At 43.3% G+C, this 19,001-nt stretch overlaps 1 protein-coding gene across 5 annotated transcripts in view; it reads left to right on the plus strand.

Moving 5' to 3' along the window:
* PTGR2 (prostaglandin reductase 2) overlaps positions 1-19,001 on the plus strand; it is a 471,690-nt gene that overhangs the window by 88,881 nt on the left and 363,808 nt on the right. For all 5 annotated transcript variants that reach the window (XM_078659672.1, XM_078659674.1, XM_078659671.1 and 2 more), the window contains exon 2: positions 3,610-3,677. In XM_078659672.1, coding sequence (XP_078515798.1) covers positions 3,641-3,677 — 37 coding nt within the window. In that variant the 5' untranslated portion in view covers positions 3,610-3,640. The remainder of the gene's footprint in view (positions 1-3,609; positions 3,678-19,001) is intronic.

A 19,001-nucleotide genomic window follows, 5' to 3' on the forward strand; every position in this document is an offset into this window, starting at 1 on the left:
ACCTATCTTCTACACATCAGCTCAAAGCTGCCTTCCCGAACTCAGTCTTTGGTCTATAATGCAACTTGAATACCTACCCTCATCAAAGGCTGTGACCTTAATATTACTGCACTCATGTAAGTCTAGACTCTATACAATTAATGTACCAGTAAGATGCAACTCCCTCCACCTTGATAGGTTAAAAAATGGTTTGAGACAGGGATGTGGAATTCCTATAGCCCGACGCCCAGGACATTTGTTTGGGGTCAAGGGCAACAAGTTTCCATGTGTATTTTGTCCTTGGGACAAGTAGGCCCAACACCCTGCAGCACAAACCCTTTGGCTGGCAGTCTGCAGTACCACATTATGGATCAGGGAAGGGCACTGTCTGCAGTTAAGGTCATTTTTTTGCCCATATGTTAATGCTTTTCAAAACTGTATTCATGATTCATTAATTGAAAGTCTTTATTATTAGTGCGAACGCTCTAAGTAAATGTTGTAATCTCCGACTGCACTACGGCCAGTGGTTCCAATGTAAAAATGTGTACACACATTTTCAAAGTTAAGAATATTAGGCTATGTATGATGCTCCCACAATGCTTTTTGATTTGATGCAAATATTTGCAGAAGCTTGAAAGCAGGATTGGTGATTCTTTGCTTTTAAAATAGAATGTTCATAAAAAAATGAAAGCAGGAAAAAAACATTTTGCTAAACTATTGTAAACTTTCCGGTACCATTTCTTTGCAGCATCATTTAGTAACGTGTTGATGCATTCTAGTATTTTCCAAACATATATTCATAATGGAAAATCAGTGCAACCAATTTCAATAAAATGAAGCAAAAATAAGCTGCCAGGCCCTCACCATTATAACAAACATTGGCAAAAGCAAAATGTTTTTGGGTCTCAAAAAACACACACTGCCACAGTAGTAACTGGCACTGAACAAAACTACTTTGTGTGCAGATATACTCCTTGTGAAAGAGCAGAATGCTATCACTCACAGTTAAATCAGCTGAGATAGAGATAGAGACAGAATTTTAATAAACACAAAAGGTCACAGTCCGCGCAAGACCAAATTAGGGGCCCAATTATTAAAGAAAGTCTCAAAAGTGCATCCATGGTATATGTTCTTGCAGTAAGTGCAGCTATAGAGCTTTTGTGAATCACAAAGAATGTACAGAAGTAGGACAGGAAACAGTACTAGAAAACATTTGTGAACTGCATTTTAAGAGCAGAGCAGCTTCCAATAGAGAGCTTGAGAAACGCCCTTGGGGGCCCGGGGGTCTGTATACCAGAAGGCCTGAGAGAGATTTCCCTGGGGACAGTTGGATCGAGAACAGAGCATTTTCGCAATCCAAAATGGGGCTGTCAGTGATACGACAGGAGAGGTGGTCTTGATATATCAAAGCGATTCCATCACCCTTCCCTGATGGTCTGTCAATGCGCTGTATCGAATAACCTAGGGGCAGAGCTTGCGCAATGTCTGGGTTACAATCAGCTGTTAGCCATGTCTCTGTAAGAAACAAGACATCTAGGTGGAGTTCTTGTACCAGCATATTTATTTCTAAAGCGTGTTTGGGCAGCGAACGGAAGTTAAGTAGGGCCATGTTAACTGGGGCCCATGTGGGAGGACGGTAATCAGGCCCTTGAAGTTGGAAGGGACAGGATGGACAGTGTATGAACGAGTTCAACGCTGTGAATGTATGGGAGCAGCTCAGCTTAGGGTCTGTCTAAGTCGGACTAGAGCTTTCCTTGTATAAGTAGCTGGGTGAGCAGCACTGATAGAGATAGTGCTGGGTCCTGGGCCCGGTCTGGCGTGGACGGGCGCAGACGGGCTTGCCTCTGGCGCGCCATCGGCGCGCCCGCTGCGCTCGTCCGCTGCGTGTACGGAAGGGGTGTTGCATTTTATAGGTTGGGTTGAGTGTGCTGGCGAGAGACTAGCACGCCGACCTCCCTCACCCAAAATGGCGCCCGCGGTCAGATGTCGTGTCCAGGAGACCAAAATCGGCAGCCTGGATGAGCCTGTACCTCCAAGGATAGGAGCAGTGAGTAGTTTTAAAATAATGAATCGTTTTATTTAAAATTGCGTTTTTTTTACAAGAGTTCCGTTTTTAGGAGCTAATAGTGCAGACACATAAATGTAAATCTTTATATCTGCACAGAAGGACAGTAGAAGTAAAATACTAGCCTAAGTCCCCGGCTTTCAGCCTCGGGGACTACTACCTAGGTCGAGGAGCGAGGCAGTTTGGCAGCTTTTGTAGGTTGGGTTGAGTGTGCTGGCGAGAGACTAGCACGCCGACCTCCCTCACCCAAAATGGCGCCCACGTTCAGATCTCGTGTCCAGGAGCCCAAAATCGGCAGCCTGGATGAGCCTGTACCTCCAAGGATAGGAGCAGTGAGTAGTTTTAAAATAATGAATCGTTTTATTTAAAATTGCGTTTTTTTACAAGAGTTCAGTTTTTAGGAGCTAATAGTGCAGACACATAAATGTAAATCTTTATATCTGCACAGAAGGACAGTAGAAGTAAAATACTAGCCTAAGTCCCCGGCTTTCCGCCTCAGGGACTAGTACCTAGGTCTACCTAACTATGGTTTGCGGTGCCAGCAGTCCAAGACTAGGTCATATGTGCCTATTGACATAATCTGAAGCCTCGGTACCACAATGCCACAGGCGAGAATGAGGTGCTAGCACTGTGAATGTTGTTCATGATTTTAAGATTGCTCTTATGGCTTGAACAGAACTGTCAAGTTTTCATCGCAAATGTGTGGGGGTTGGTTATTTCTGACTGATCATGCTTTATTAAGTAGTGGCAGCGATGTGTGCAGTTCTATAGCTTTGGAGAGATCAGCTATTAGGTCCTGAATCAATTCTTTGATTGTGATGCTGCTGTTCTTGCTAAGCTCTCTGAAAGTCAAATGAGCACTCGCTTCTTTTCCTTCCTATCATGAATAGTCCTCTTCTTTTAAGCTCCTTCTTGTTCCTGGTGTCCTGCTGGAGGCCTTAGCAAAGAGTACCATGAATAAACAATCAACTAATTAAGTTTATATGTTCTTGTTCAGTGGTACTTAACCTTTGGTATGGAGACCACCAGGGGTTCGCGAAGCCTACTTAGGGGATCTACAACTGCTTAGAAAATTAAATTTTATTAACAAATCAATAATGTTTTTGCAGAGCATCTCAAAAATTTGAGACGTTCTGCAAGTTTGAAGGAAGTTGAAACTGGAGGCTAAAAATTAAGTTAAAATCCTCAGATAGAATCATAGGCCCAGTGCAAGTGCATCAAACAGAATATTGAAGTGGAGGACGAGTGGCCTCAATTGAATTTAGAAAAGCTCCAAACTTCCTATTAAAAGTTTTGATGTTTTTTAAAATTTGTTTGCGAATTAAATATTTCATCATTTGTGTACTTGTTTGATGAAATACTTGTTTCAGTCTTTTTTGTGTATCCTTTTGTGATTCAAATTACAGAAAATGCTTGAGGTCTCCGGGTACCTCTAATGAATAGGTAGAGGTCCAAAGTAGTAAAAAGGTGTTAAGGACCACTGCTCTAGTTCTTCAGTATTTTGATATTGAAACTGTTTAAACAATCTAATCCTTAATCGATTCTGTTTTTTCTACATTCTACAGAAGAGGAATCGTGACAACAACTGACGAGAAGATGATTGTTCAAGGAGTTGTTCTCCATTCCCGGCCTGGTGTGTATTACCTGTTACTTATTGTTTAAGGGCAGTAGTTCCCTGGTTAAGGGTGATCTGTTACACAGTTAAAGATCAGCAACAATAAAATGCCATTAATAATGAAAGAGGAAATAGAGGCAGTGTGAAATAGCTGAACAGTTGTTTCTACAAAACGGATAATGTCTCTTAGTAAAACAGTTTGTGGACAAGTATGATTTAGGCTGGCACAAAACTGTTCTGTTAAGGTTCGTTGAGAGTAAATGCTTCTTGAATATTTTGACCATGCTAAATGTTCTGAGGCAGATCAGTTTAAGGACCTGATTTGAAGTTTGGCAGGTGGGTTACTCCAAGGCCGCCTGGTTGCAAGTGTATTATATGCTGTGGCACTTGTAATGAGGCAAAAAGAATATCCGTCACGTTGGTGACTGAGTACCTGTCCACCAAACTCTAAATCAGGCTCGAGGTTGCTAGTACTGTATTTATAAAAGACTTTCTCTACCTAAAAGACGAATGTGCAGCACTTTGGGTAAGGCCTCTGTCAGATCACATGAACCCTTGAGCCTCTTCCCTAATTTCGCTTTTCAATGGAGCAAAAAGGGAAAGCCCTCACTGTGGAATTAGAATGCAATACCTCAAAGCCCCACCTCTCTCATGCCCCTGTCTAGTATGGATGACCCCAATCGCTGTTCTTCTGCATAGGACCAACACATTATACATGGGCACTTTGGCAAAAGAACTGTGATCACAGCAGCAATATGAAGTCTTGGCCGTGCTGCCTTCTTTAGGTAGAAATAGAGGAACTAAGGTGAGAGAACATAAGAGGTGGCAGGCCATAAGAATAGAGAGGCCTGGCAAATGATGGGGAAGAAAGTGACAAGTGAAGGATGGTGAGGAGGGGTGCAGGCAAACAGGTGAACAGCGAAGAATGGCAAATAACGAGAAGAGGTGCCAGATGGACAGTCCAAAGTGGGAGAAAATGAAGCAGATAAAAGCAATTAGAAAAAGAGGAAGAACATCGAGGATCGATGAAGGTGTGGGAGATTAGGAGGGCCAGGCACCGTGAGAAGGCGGGGAGTGAGCTGTAAAGATTAGATTAAATGAGGGAGACACAGTTGGCACATGTTCAAGTCCTACCCGAAATGGAGTTAGAAAACGTCCTTTAATTCTTTCATTTCTTAACTGGACTCGCTCAATCGCCCAGAAAAAGCTTGGTGCCTATTAGCAGAGTTGTTTGAATTTGTTACGTCATTGTAAAATTATTCTTGATATTTTCACCTTTGCACTCAATAAGTGTGATTAATAACACGTTATTTAGAGCAACCGTGTACACACATATACACATTTATTACTACAGTTCAAAGTTCAAATGCACATTTTTACACCGGTACAGAAACATTACAATAGAAAAACACCTAGTCTGCGTGTAACAATTATTGTGCGGTCAGCTGTGGGTTTGGGGTATATTTGATATTTTGATATTTGATATTTATTGACACTTGTAAAGCGCGACTATCGCTCCGGAAGGAGCATCTTGGCGCTGAGCGATCAAAGAACCGACATGGCGAGGAGTGGATCAGATGGCTGCAAGAACTGCTGAGTCGGGCTGGAGGAAAATCCAGGTCTTCAAGAGTTTCCTGAACTGGCTTTCTGTGGGGGCGTGCCTAAGGTTAAAGGGGAGACCGTTCCATACCTTTGACGCCAGGAATGAAAAGGTTTTACCACCTTTTGTTTTTAGCTTTATTCTAGGTATTACAATCAAATTAGCTTCAGATGACCTTAGGCAGCGCGATGGAATGTAGCGCTGGAAGCGCTTGGCTAGATAGAGAGGGCCAGTGTTCCTAGTGGCCTTAAAGACCGTGATAAGGAGTTTAAAAAGAACTCTCTTGTGGAGGGGAAGCCAATGCAGAGTGTTGAGGGCTGCAGAGGCAGAGGACCTTCTTGGAAGTTTAAGAACAAGTCTGGCTGCTGCGTGTTGAACACTTTGCAATTTCTTTAGAGAAGACTTCTTTATCCCTGCCAGGAGGCCGTTGCAATAGTCCAGCCGGGAAAGGACTAAGGCCACCGCGACTGTTTTCCTGGCAGAGATAGGGAGGAAGTCGAAGAATTTCTTCAGCTGTCGGATGAGGTTGAAGCAGCACCCAGCTGTGATGCGCACATGGTCACCAAAACTCAAGGAGGAGTCAAATTGGACACCTAAGTTGCGGGCCGAGGAAACCGCACAAGGCCAGGGGCACTCAAACAGTGCGTTTATGGTGTGTGGTGATGGACAAGATTGAACAGTGGTGATACGGTGCTGCCAGTGTAGAGGAGAACCCTAAAACCTCTAAATGGTGTTTAGGCGTAAGATGCCTTGACACCATACAAATATTCAACAGGTACTGGGCACACGTGTAATTAACAATTCTGGTAGTACAGTAGTTGGAGACAAACGCGATTGAAACTAGTAGTATGGTAAGGTCAGTGTATGATGCTTTATGTAGTTCTTTTTTTCGGATTTTGTGTAAAATCCGAAAAAAAGAACTACATAAAGCATCATACACTGACCTTACCATACTACCAGTGTCAATCGCGTTTGTCTCCAACTACTGTACTACCAGAATTGTTAATTACACGTGTGCCCAGTACCTGTTGAATGCATGTAACAATTACTTTGCACAGGGAAACAAGACCTCCTAATGGCCACTACGTTTCTTGTGATTGAGACATAATTTTACATTCCCACACACATTTAAAGCCTTGCATCCTGGCTTTGGTGAAATATCTTTTGTTAAAACAAACACACATAAAAAATGGTGCGGCATGAACCATATATTCAGACGCACACAGTGTAATATGCTATTTATTACTGTTATTGAGAGAGTAGCATCATGACTCACTCAGGTCTACGCCTCTTTGAGTTATATCCCCTCACCACACTCAAAAATTAGTAATTTAATAGCATATCACTCTCTCCACATCTGCATACCTGACCCCAGATGGCAAATATAGGACCATATTACACACACATAACTCTTTATGTAGTTTTGTATATTATATGATTTATTAATTGGTTTTAGTACTCTTTATAACGATGTGTAGCATTTGAGTCATCTGTTCGGTATTTGCCCGAGACTGCAGGTATGCCTGTCAGTATTTTGAGAAAGGTGTGTGTTTATTCTGTATAAGGTACTGATGTTTAAAATGTGCTATAGGCAACGATATGTATTGTTTTAGGACAAATTGTAAATGCAAAGGGCATTATAAGGAAACTAAAACCGTTTGCAGATGAGTACAGAGTAGCTTTAACAAGACCTATAGAAAAGAAAATAAGGTGCAATGTGGACTGTGTAACTGTTTGCTAACAGGGCTTTGCATTTACAATGTTTATTTTCACATAATGGGAATGACTCATTGGTAGATGCTTGCATCAAGGATGTGCCTTCAAGGGAGAGATTGTCAAATGTGCAGATTAGTACTCTTAGAGCAGCACTATCATTGTGAACGTTTTTTTTCTACCAGCATTGAAAGAAAGATGAAATAGTGTGTTAATAATCCATTTAACGTTTTTACTTGTTTAGGGAAGCTAAATAACCTGCAAATGAATTATGCATGAATTATTAAAAATATGAGCTTTGAAACCACTGGTATACAAGATGGATTACCCATGTAACCTTATCAATCTATCTATCTTTCTCAATATATTTGTGTGTGTGTGTATATATATATATATATATATATATATGTGAACAAGGCTCGCTGAGAGCCGAAACGTCATGCGCTATCCTGAACTGAAATAAATACTTGCACGAAATGGTCCGTGTCTGCGTCTCCTTGCCTGGGGAAAAGCCTGAGTGATTGGAACAAAGAAGTGGTATTTTGGATATATATATATATATATATATATATATCAGCAACCAAAGAGATCCCATAGCCATGGGAGCGCGCTCCACAGTGTGTGCTCTGCCCAGGGGTCGGATCCTGACCCGGATAATTATTTAGAACAAAGGAGGCGGCACAGTCAGAGATCGATTTAAGCCTTATTTATTGCAAGACTTCACCCCACCAACGCGTTTCGGCCTAACTCGGCCTTGCTCACGGTTGGTTAGTCCCTCTACAGTGTTTGTATTTATACTGACCCATTTGTAGCCATTTATGAGGCATTATGGGAGATGTAGTTTTAGTGCAAGTAATTAAAAAAGAAAAGAAAGACTTTGCATCTTTTTTGCACTTAAATAATGATTATTGTTCGAAATCAAGGGTTTAGTACCCATTGTCTTTGTTAGATGTTCCACTTAGGAGTTGGGTCAGTATAAATACAAACACTGTAGAGGGACTAACCAACCGTGAGCAAGGCCGAGTTAGGCCGAAACGCGTTGGTGGGGTGAAGTCTTGCAATAAATAAGGCTTAAATCGATCTCTGACTGTGCCGCCTCCTTTGTTCTAAATAATTATCCGGGTCAGGATCCGACCCCTGGGCAGAGCACACACTGTGGAGCGCGCTCCCATGGCTATGGGATCTCTTTGGTTGCTGAAAAATGAAGCCGAGTGACGCGCCCAACTTCCTGCACCGAAAGGCTGCGTGCGAGTGATTACCTTGCCGGACTGAAGGAGAAGCTGCACTACGCGATCTCCGAGTGAAGCAGTCCCGCACAAGGTAAGCGGAGTACATCTCCCAGAAATGCAAGCAGGAATTTGAAGTGGCTGACTAAATCTACGTAAGCAAATGCTGACTCCGTGAATATAACGGGCAGCTTCACGAAAGATTGTCAGGTCAGGATCGTGCCTTAAAGCGACAGAGACTGAATACATTGTTTCACCCTAATTGGTATAACTGCATCAAGCACACCATTGAATCACAACAATGGAAGCTCGCATAGCGAAACGAGCCACAAAAGTAACCACGATGTTCAAGGCTGGGGGCAAACCAGATGATACTCCAGTAACCTCAACAACGTCCTCAACACCTGTCAATACTCTTAAGCAGCAGCTAAACGCTTTGGAAAAATTATATAAGAAAGAGATCAACAAAAGCTGGGAAGCAATAGCTTTGGAAAAATACCTTGAAGTCAAACGCATTCCTCGAGGGCTCAGGATATTCACAATGCCGACGCATACAGAGGTAAAAAAAGAATTAATTGAAGAATGGATGGATAATAACACCCAGTGCTCTCTAAATATGATGCGCATTCTTGTGAAACATGCACGTATTGAGGTGGATGAGATCACCTTAAAAATCAAAGAGCTGGAAGACAGCATTTCGAATGAGACAAATCAAGACGAAGCCTCCAAACTCCGCAAGGAAATGGAAACAAGATTGGACATTTACGAAAATGAAATTGAGGAACGCAAAGAGCGGAAATTCCAAAGGGACGAACAGGATTATATTCATGGCAGAATATTGACTTTTGCTAGAAAATATGATAATTTAAAAAAGAACTATCCAATACAAAAACTAGCATCAAGCGCGAGTGAATCCAGCATCAGTGATGATGGATCAACACGCAATACCTACCAGTCAAAAAACTGGTCAGTTTTAGAGGAAGTCGAATTGGTCAATCTAGAAAAAAGCATTGCGAGAGGCGGAGGAAGAGCAAGAGGAAGGGGGAGACGACCATACCCCAACCAAAGACAAAGAGGAAGAGGCAGGGGGCAACAAAATCAAGCAACCCCCACATCAGCGTCAGAAAAACCCGCAGGGCAAAGCGAAGAAAAACGCCAGTATCCTCTGCGGAATCGCAATCCGAAGCCAATTTGATAGTAAATCTTTCCGACCACCAACTGACAGAGACTGAAAAGTGTGTCTTAAACAAAGGATTATCATTTTGTCCCGAGGCACATTTTGATTATGCGGAAACTCGGATAGATTTCTATAAATATGTAAGAAAATTAAAACTAGCAAAAGTGCATGCCAACAAAGAAACAGAGCCCATTGACACTGTACATGATACTAATGAGGAAGTTCCTTTCAATACCATTGCAGATATCCCAGATATGAAAAACAGTTTTGAATCATTATTTGACTTGGATGGTACCTCGATCACGGATGCTGAATTGTTAGAGGAGCTTAACATCCCAACTGACGTCAGACCAGCAACAGGACTGAAGAGGAAATCGAGGTACTATCCAATACTGTCACCTGGGAATAAGATAGACTTATTTTCGGAAGCAGTGGTAAAAGAATTGGACAATCTCATCAAAGTCAAAAATAAGACACGGGAAAATCTCTCAAGAAGTGAGCGCACAGCAATCAAAACATTAAAGAACAATACTAAAATCACCATAAAACCCGCGGACAAGGGGGGGAATATTGTCCTGATGAAAACAACTGATTACATAGAAGAGGCAATGAGACAATTAAACCAGGCAAACAACTATCAAAAATTGACAACTAATCCGTACGAAAGGATGAAAAAAGAACTGCATGAATATTTGGAAACATGGCACAAAAATGGTCTAATAGATGAAGAAGAAAAAAAGTACTTAACCATTGACCATCCTATAACACCGTGCATATATTTTCTCCCGAAGATTCATAAGACCTTAAACCAACCACCAGGGAGGCCAATTGTTTCTTCGTGCGGATCATTATACGAAAATGTCTCCAACTATGTCGATAAATTCTTAGCTCCCATTGCGCAGAATCTTCCATCGTACATAAGAGATACTGGTGATTTTTTAAGAATTTTAATGAATGTGACCTGGAACCCTGAATTCTTACTGGTAACCATTGATGTGGTCTCACTTTACACCTCAATCCGCCATGACATTGGAATACAAGCCTGTGAATATTATTTCAAACAACGAAATATCATATACCTGGACCATTCGAAAATGCTAATATCAATGATTGATCTATGCTTAAAAAACAATGTTTTTTTCTTCAACAAGCAACTATTCAGACAAACCTGTGGCACCGCTATGGGCATTTCTCTATCACCAAACTACGCCAATATCACTATGGGGTGGTGGGAGAAGACCATAGCGTGGAATGAAGAAAATCACCAAGATCTGGAAAGAATAATGTTATGGGTCAGGTATATTGATGACCTGTTCATTATATGGCACGGTACAAATGAGCAATTCCAGTCATATTTCAACAAACTCAATAACAATGATGTCGGACTGCAATTCACATGCAACACAAGCACCAAAGAAATAGACTTCTTGGACACAAAAATATATGTGCACAATGAAAAGTTGGAATCAACTCTATTTCGCAAGAAGACAGCCACGAACAGTGTGCTTCATGGGACAAGTTTCCATCCCACACCACTGCTGCGAAGCATACCATATGGCGAATTTACAAGACTAAAAAGGAACTGCTCAGTAGCTGAAGATGCGGAGAAAATCATTGAGGAAAGCAAATGCAGATTCAGAGCGAGAGGCTACGAAGAAAGAGTGTTGACCAATTGCAAAAAGAAAATTGATCAAAAAACACGCACCCAAACCTTGATGGAACAACCTAAAAAGAGTGAAACCCACACACCTCCAAGACTAATAATGACTTACAGCAAAGAAAGCTCCAATATTGCCAAAATAATGAGAAAATACTGGCATCTCTTGAAACATGATTCTGACATTGGCAACACCATTGGCAACTCACCGCAGATAACATACAAGAAAAACACTTCACTTAAAGACCTATTGGTCAAAAGCCACTTCCAAGAAAAACCGAGAGAAAACTGGCTAGAAATGCAGCGAAAAGGATTTCAACCATGCAACACTTGCAAAGCCTGCAAAATTGGAAAGAGCATGAAAACAATCGAAGAACCAGATGGCAAGCTAATGAGAATAGATCAACAAATCTCATGTACCTCGAAAAACGTCATCTACATAATCGAGTGCAAATGTGGAATGAGATATGTGGGATGCACCACATGCATGCTTAAAAAAAAAAAAAAAAAAAAAAGGATCTTAGAGCACATTCGAGCAGTAAAAAATGCCAACATGCAATATGCCACTGCGAAGCACATGAGTACATGCCAAAACGGGGATTGGAGGCAAATGCATTTTTTTGGAGCGAAAGTTCTAGACAAAATGGAAAGAGGAGGTGATGTGGTCAGAAGATTGCGACAAATGGAGTCTCGTATGATAATTAGACTCCGAACCAAACACCCGAAGGGGATGAACTTTGGAGAGGATCTGCATGTCCATCTGGAATAGAACCTCAGAACTATAATGGGTACTACACCCAGAACAACTCCTAAGTGGAACATCTAACAAAGACAATGGGTACTAAACCCTTGATTTCGAACAATAATCATTATTTAAGTGCAAAAAAGATGCAAAGTCTTTCTTTAATTACTTGCACTAAAACTACATCTCCCATAATGCCTCATAAATGGCTACAAATGGGTCAGTATAAATACAAACACTGTAGAGGGACTAACCAACCGTGAGCAAGGCCGAGTTAGGCCGAAACGCGTTGGTGGGGTGAAGTCTTGCAATAAATAAGGCTTAAATCGATCTCTGACTGTGCCGCCTCCTTTGTTCTAAATATATATATATATATATATATATATATATATATATATATATATATATATATATATATATATATATATATATATATATATATTTTCCAAATTTGCTTCAGATATGAGGCCGCACACCACTCGCAGGTCGGTTAACGCACCTTTTATTGAGAAACATGCAGCTTTCAAATCCTGTACTTCATCCTTTGGCCTTACGCGTTTCGAAGCATTTTCGCTTCTCATCAGAGGCCACATACCAGGAAACCAATTCATTGCGGCCACATTTCCCTCGTGATTTATTACAATTGCGATTGGCCCCAGCTGTGCCTCCATACTCCAAATAACATTGTCTACTGGGAAATGTAGTCCAATTAAGCATTTTATACCCTCCGGTGGGTTTGTTTCCTGTATGCCAATTCAGGATATATTTATAGCCCTCCAGTATGCTCCAGGGTTCAAAACTACATGTTCAATTCTCTGCCTGCCGTGCCATTGCAAAAGAGGGTCACTACCTCTCCTGCGGTCCTTTGTTCGATCCAGGCAGTGCGATCCCTCCACGGCCGAAGCCGCCGTGAGTAACATTTTCCAAATTTGCTTCAGATATGAGGCCGCACACCACTCGCAGGTCGGTTAACGCACCTTTTATTGAGAAACATGCAGCTTTCAAATCCTGTAATAGAGGAACTAAGGTGAGAGAACATAAGAGGTGGCAGGCCATAAGAATAGAGAGGCCTGGCAAATGATGGGGAAGAAAGTGACAAGTGAAGGATGGTGAGGAGGGGTGCAGGCAAACAGGTGAACAGCGAAGAATGGCAAATAACGAGAAGAGGTGCCAGATGGACAGTCCAAAGTGGGAGAAAATGAAGCAGATAAAAGCAATTAGAAAAAGAGGAAGAACATCCTTTGGCCTTACGCGTTTCGAAGCATTTTCGCTTCTCATCAGAGGCCACATACCAGGAAACCAATTCATTGCGGCCACATTTCCCTCGTGATTTATTACAATTGCGATTGGCCCCAGCTGTGCCTCCATACTCCAAATAACATTGTCTACTGGGAAATGTAGTCCAATTAAGCATTTTATACCCTCCGGTGGGTTTGTTTCCTGTATGCCCATTCAGGATATATTTATAGCCCTCCAGTGTGCTCCAGGGTTCAAAACTACATGTTCAATTCTCTGCCTGCCGTGCCATTGCAAAAGAGGGTCACTACCTCTCCTGCGGTCCTTTGTTCGATCCAGGCAGTGCGATCCCTCCACGGCCGAAGCCGCCGTGAGTAACATTTTCCAAATTTGCTTCAGATATGAGGCCGCACACCACTCGCAGGTCGGTTAACGCACCTTTTATTGAGAAACATGCAGCTTTCAAATCCTGTACTTCATCCTTTGGCCTTACGCGTTTCGAAGCATTTTCGCTTCTCATCAGAGGCCACATACCAGGAAACCAATTCATTGCGGCCACATTTCCCTCGTGATTTATTACAATTGCGATTGGCCCCAGCTGTGCCTCCATACTCCAAATAACATTGTCTACTGGGAAATGTAGTCCAATTAAGCATTTTATACCCTCCGGTGGGTTTGTTTCCTGTATGCCAATTCAGGATATATTTATAGCCCTCCAGTATGCTCCAGGGTTCAAAACTACATGTTCAATTCTCTGCCTGCCGTGCCATTGCAAAAGAGGGTCACTACCTCTCCTGCGGTCCTTTGTTCGATCCAGGCAGTGCGATCCCTCCACGGCCGAAGCCGCCGTGAGTAACATTTTCCAAATTTGCTTCAGATATGAGGCCGCACACCACTCGCAGGTCGGTTAACGCACCTTTTATTGAGAAACATGCAGCTTTCAAATCCTGTAATAGAGGAACTAAGGTGAGAGAACATAAGAGGTGGCAGGCCATAAGAATAGAGAGGCCTGGCAAATGATGGGGAAGAAAGTGACAAGTGAAGGATGGTGAGGAGGGGTGCAGGCAAACAGGTGAACAGCGAAGAATGGCAAATAACGAGAAGAGGTGCCAGATGGACAGTCCAAAGTGGGAGAAAATGAAGCAGATAAAAGCAATTAGAAAAAGAGGAAGAACATCCTTTGGCCTTACGCGTTTCGAAGCATTTTCGCTTCTCATCAGAGGCCACATACCAGGAAACCAATTCATTGCGGCCACATTTCCCTCGTGATTTATTACAATTGCGATTGGCCCCAGCTGTGCCTCCATACTCCAAATAACATTGTCTACTGGGAAATGTAGTCCAATTAAGCATTTTATACCCTCCGGTGGGTTTGTTTCCTGTATGCCCATTCAGGATATATTTATAGCCCTCCAGTGTGCTCCAGGGTTCAAAACTACATGTTCAATTCTCTGCCTGCCGTGCCATTGCAAAAGAGGGTCACTACCTCTCCTGCGGTCCTTTGTTCGATCCAGGCAGTGCGATCCCTCCACGGCCGAAGCCGCCGTGAGTAACATTTTCCAAATTTGCTTCAGATATGAGGCCGCACACCACTCGCAGGTCGGTTAACGCACCTTTTATTGAGAAACATGCAGCTTTCAAATCCTGTACTTCATCCTTTGGCCTTACGCGTTTCGAAGCATTTTCGCTTCTCATCAGAGGCCACATACCAGGAAACCAATTCATTGCGGCCACATTTCCCTCGTGATTTATTACAATTGCGATTGGCCCCAGCTGTGCCTCCATACTCCAAATAACATTGTCTACTGGGAAATGTAGTCCAATTAAGCATTTTATACCCTCCGGTGGGTTTGTTTCCTGTATGCCCATTCAGGATATATTTATATCCCTCCAGTGTGCTCCAGGGTTCAAAACTACATGTTCAATTCCCTACATTTCCCAGTAGACAATGTTATTTGGAGTATGGAGGCACAGCTGGGGCCAATCGCAATTGTAATAAATCACGAGGGAAATGTGGCCACAATGAATTGGTTTCCTGTTATGTGGCCTCTGATGAGAAGCGAAAATGCTTCGAAACGCGTAAGGCCAAAGGATGAAGTACAGGATTTGAAAGCTGCATGTTTCTCAATAAAAGGTGCGTTAACCGACCTGCGAGTGGTGTGCGGCCTCATATCTGAAGCAAGTTTGGAAAATGTTACTCACGGCGGCTTCGGCCGTGGAGGGATCGCACTGCCTGGATCGAACAAAGGACCGCAGGAGAGGTAGTGACCCTCTTTTGCAATGGCACGGCAGGCAGAGAATTGAACATGTAGTTTTGAACCCTGGAGCACACTGGAGGGCTATAAATATATCCTGAATGGGCATACAGGAAACAAACCCACCGGAGGGTATAAAAGGCTTAATTGGACTACATTTCCCAGTAGACAATGTTATTTGGAGTATGGAGGCACAGCTGGGGCCAATCGCAATTGTAATAAATCACGAGGGAAATGTGGCCGCAATGAATTGGTTTCCTGTTATGTGGCCTCTGATGAGAAGCGAAAATGCTTCGAAACGCGTAAGGCCAAAGGATGAAGTACAGGATTTGAAAGCTGCATGTTTCTCAATAAAAGGTGCGTTAACCGACCTGCGAGTGGTGTGCGGCCTCATATCTGAAGCAAGTTTGGAATATATATATATATATATATATATATATATATATATATGTGTTTATGTAAACACTTTTATAGATTTTCACTGAAAAAAGCAAAGGTTACAAAGTCGTTATAGTTAGGCGCAGAATTCACTTGTACAAAACCAAAATAATTCAGCCGTTATAGTTAGCTGAGATGACTATAACTCGCGCCACCGCAATGCACTGCTAATGACCTCACATATTACATCACTCATGACATGGTCAGTGATATCACTGATGACATCTCAAATTACATCACTCATGACATCATCCAGTAATTGTAAATGTTTTTCAAAAATGTATGGTTGTTAAATATATATGCCAAAGTGTATTGATGAATCAGAGGGTGTATGAGTGCCTGTATGGATGATTCAGTGGGTGCGTGACAGCTGTATAAGTGAGTGAATAGGTGTCTTAGTGAATTTATGGGCGAGTGACTAGGTTATGGGAGTGTCTGTATTAGTCTGTCTGTTGGTAGCTAAGTGGCTATATGGGTTGGTGAGTGGGTACATGATTGGCTGTTTGAGTGATTGATTCGTTGTCTAAGTACCTGTGTGGGTGTATGTGTGTCGGTGTGGGTGAGGGTGTGTGTGACTGCCTACATGGATGAGTGATTGGGTTAGTCAGTGGCTGTTAGAACTAGCACCATTGGAGTGGGTCTTCCTTCCATTTTTGCTGTTGCCTCATGTGTTTTTGCTGGTGTTAGATGCTTTGGGCACTGTGACATTGCTGTCCAGTGCCACAGTGCAAGTGCTCCCTACTGTAAATGAATGTGTTAATCAGTGATTCCATGATTGGCTTATTTGGTTTACTGGTCAGACCCTAGGACAGTGCACTGAGTGTGCCCAGGGCTTGTAAACCAAATGCTGCTAGTGGGCTTGCAGCACTGGTTGTGCCACCCACAGAAGCAGCCTGTAAAAGTGTGTCTAAGGCCTGCCATTGCAGAGCCTGTGTGAAGTCTGGTACTGCCATGCTGACTGGGCAAGTGCACCCACTTGTCATTCCCTAAACCTTCCCTTTTCTACATATCAGACACCCCTATAGCACGTCCAAGGGCAGGGTGCATTGTAAATTTAAGGTAGGACATGCCCTGGTGTGTGTGGCATGTCCTAATACTGAATTACAGCCATTTTCGTTTTTCACTATTGCAAGGCTACCTGTTCTCCATAGGCCAGAATGGGCAGTTAGATTATTAAATTTTATAATCCTAACTGACTATGGGAACATGGTAGAAAATCAAGTTTAGTATGCCTGACTCAAAATGATAAAATACATTACTGTAGTGACGTTGGTTTTAACATTCTGTGTTTGAAAATACCACTTTTAGAAAGTAGGTATTTTCTTGTCTAACCTTCCAAGCCTGCCTCTGCTAGGTTGTGTATTCCTTGTCTGGAGTTTGAGTGACAGGGCTGGGGGATTCCAGGAGACAGGATGAGTCCGCCCAGTGGTGAATAGAGAGATCTGCATCTAGATGGGAGGGAGGAGTTGCACCTGGGACCTGAATAGGACGGTGCCTGCTCCCCACAGTGCTGGCTCCACCCCCTGTGGTGCGTCTGATGTCTCTGCCCTGCACTGTGAAATGAGAGAAGGAATCATGTCAACAAAGTGCTCCAGGGCTGTGCGTTCCCGCCACAATGTTGCCTCCACCTCCTGTGGGGCCTCTGATGTTTCTGCCCTGCACTGTGAAAGGAAAGAAGGGGTCATGTAAACAGAGTGCTCCAGAACTGATTTGGACTAGGCAAGGCCCCTCTGCCCTCAGAGGACAAAGGATTTTGGGGTATAAATATTGGGACCCTGATCCCAAGAAATTAGATCCCGTTTGGACTACAAGAAGAAACCTTTGCTGAGTAGAGGAACCTGAAGAAACTGAGGAGAGACTATCCCTAAGCTGAAGTGCTGCTTGGGGGATTGGCCTGCAGTGGTTGCCTGACTGCCAAAGAAAGGAGAAAGAACTTTGTGAGCTTTATTTTCAACTTATGAAGGATCTCCAAGGGCTTGGAACAGAGCTTGCCTCCTGCTGAAGTCTCAGGTACAACAGACTTCAAACCCCAGCTCCCCAGAGTTCTTTGGAAGTGCCTGCTGCTGTTTTGGGCCTTCTGAGGGACTGCATGTCGCTAGGAGCTGGAAGTGCGACTCAAGAGGAAGAAGCGTGTCACTGTCGCAGCCGCTGCCATCGCAACTCCGAAGGAGGGTGTTGCCGCTGTAGCTGACGCATTGCACCGCGTCGAGAGATGCGTGTCTCCGTCGCTGCTGTAGCATCTTGGATGTCGCCGCTGTAGTTGTCGCACTGGACCGCATCGAGAGAAGCGTCTCGCAACGAGGAAGAAGTGTGTCGCCGTCGCTGCTGCTGCCGTCGCATCGTGGATGCTGCAGAAAAGCGCCTCTCATCCACGGAGAAGCGTGCCGCCGTCGGAGCTGCTGCCGTCGCATCTTGGATGTCGCCGCTGTAGTTGTCGCATTGCGGGAAGCGTCTCGCAAACGTTGGAGAAGAGTGCCGCAGCCGAGGCTGTTGCCGTCGCATCGCTGAACAAGGGTGTCACTGCTGCAGTCAACGCATCGAACCGAGACTTCTCGCATCATCGGAGAAGCATGCCGCATCTGGAAGATCTTCACGTCTTTGTTTCTTTGCACCGGAACTTTGCCACATTTCCATCACTGCAACTCTTTTGTTGGTCAAGCGTCCCGCATCGTAAGGTACATTGACTTAAAGTGTCGCATCTTAAGAACTGAACTGAACTAAGCTAAAACTACCATCTTAAGTATAGTATTGTGGATTTTTGTCGTGTGTGGTCTTGTGTTAAGTTTATATAAAGAATACTTATTTTTAATATACAACCGTGTGGTGTCCATCTGTAGTGTTGTCACTGGGTTACTGTATGTGGTCACAAATGCTTTACACACTGCCTCTGAAATAAGCCTGTCTGCTCATGCCAAGCTACCAAGGGGGTGAGCAGGGGTTATTTTAGGAGTGTACCCCCTTATACTGACTAGAGGCAAGGATCCCTATTTGTCACACGTACCTACACTTGACAACTAGAGACCCCCAAATCTAACATTGGTGGCAGCGGTGGGATTCAAACCCACGCCTCCAGAGAGACTGGAGGACAGAGACAGATGTAGGAGGCACGAAATGGAGATGACCACGTTCAAGGTGAATAGGCAACTGGAGTTAGAAAAAAGGAGAGTAGCCCTAGAAGAAAATAAATTGCAGTTTGAACATGAAAAGGTTTTGAGGGAGTTGGATTTGAAGGTCAAAAGCTTAGAAAGTACTCCCTCTGGTGGCAGCATACCATCAGTGCCTGTGGAAGCTAGAGTGT

The sequence above is a fragment of the Lissotriton helveticus genome, chromosome 9 (assembly GCF_964261635.1).
Source record: "Lissotriton helveticus chromosome 9, aLisHel1.1, whole genome shotgun sequence".
NCBI lineage: Eukaryota > Metazoa > Chordata > Amphibia > Caudata > Salamandridae > Lissotriton > Lissotriton helveticus.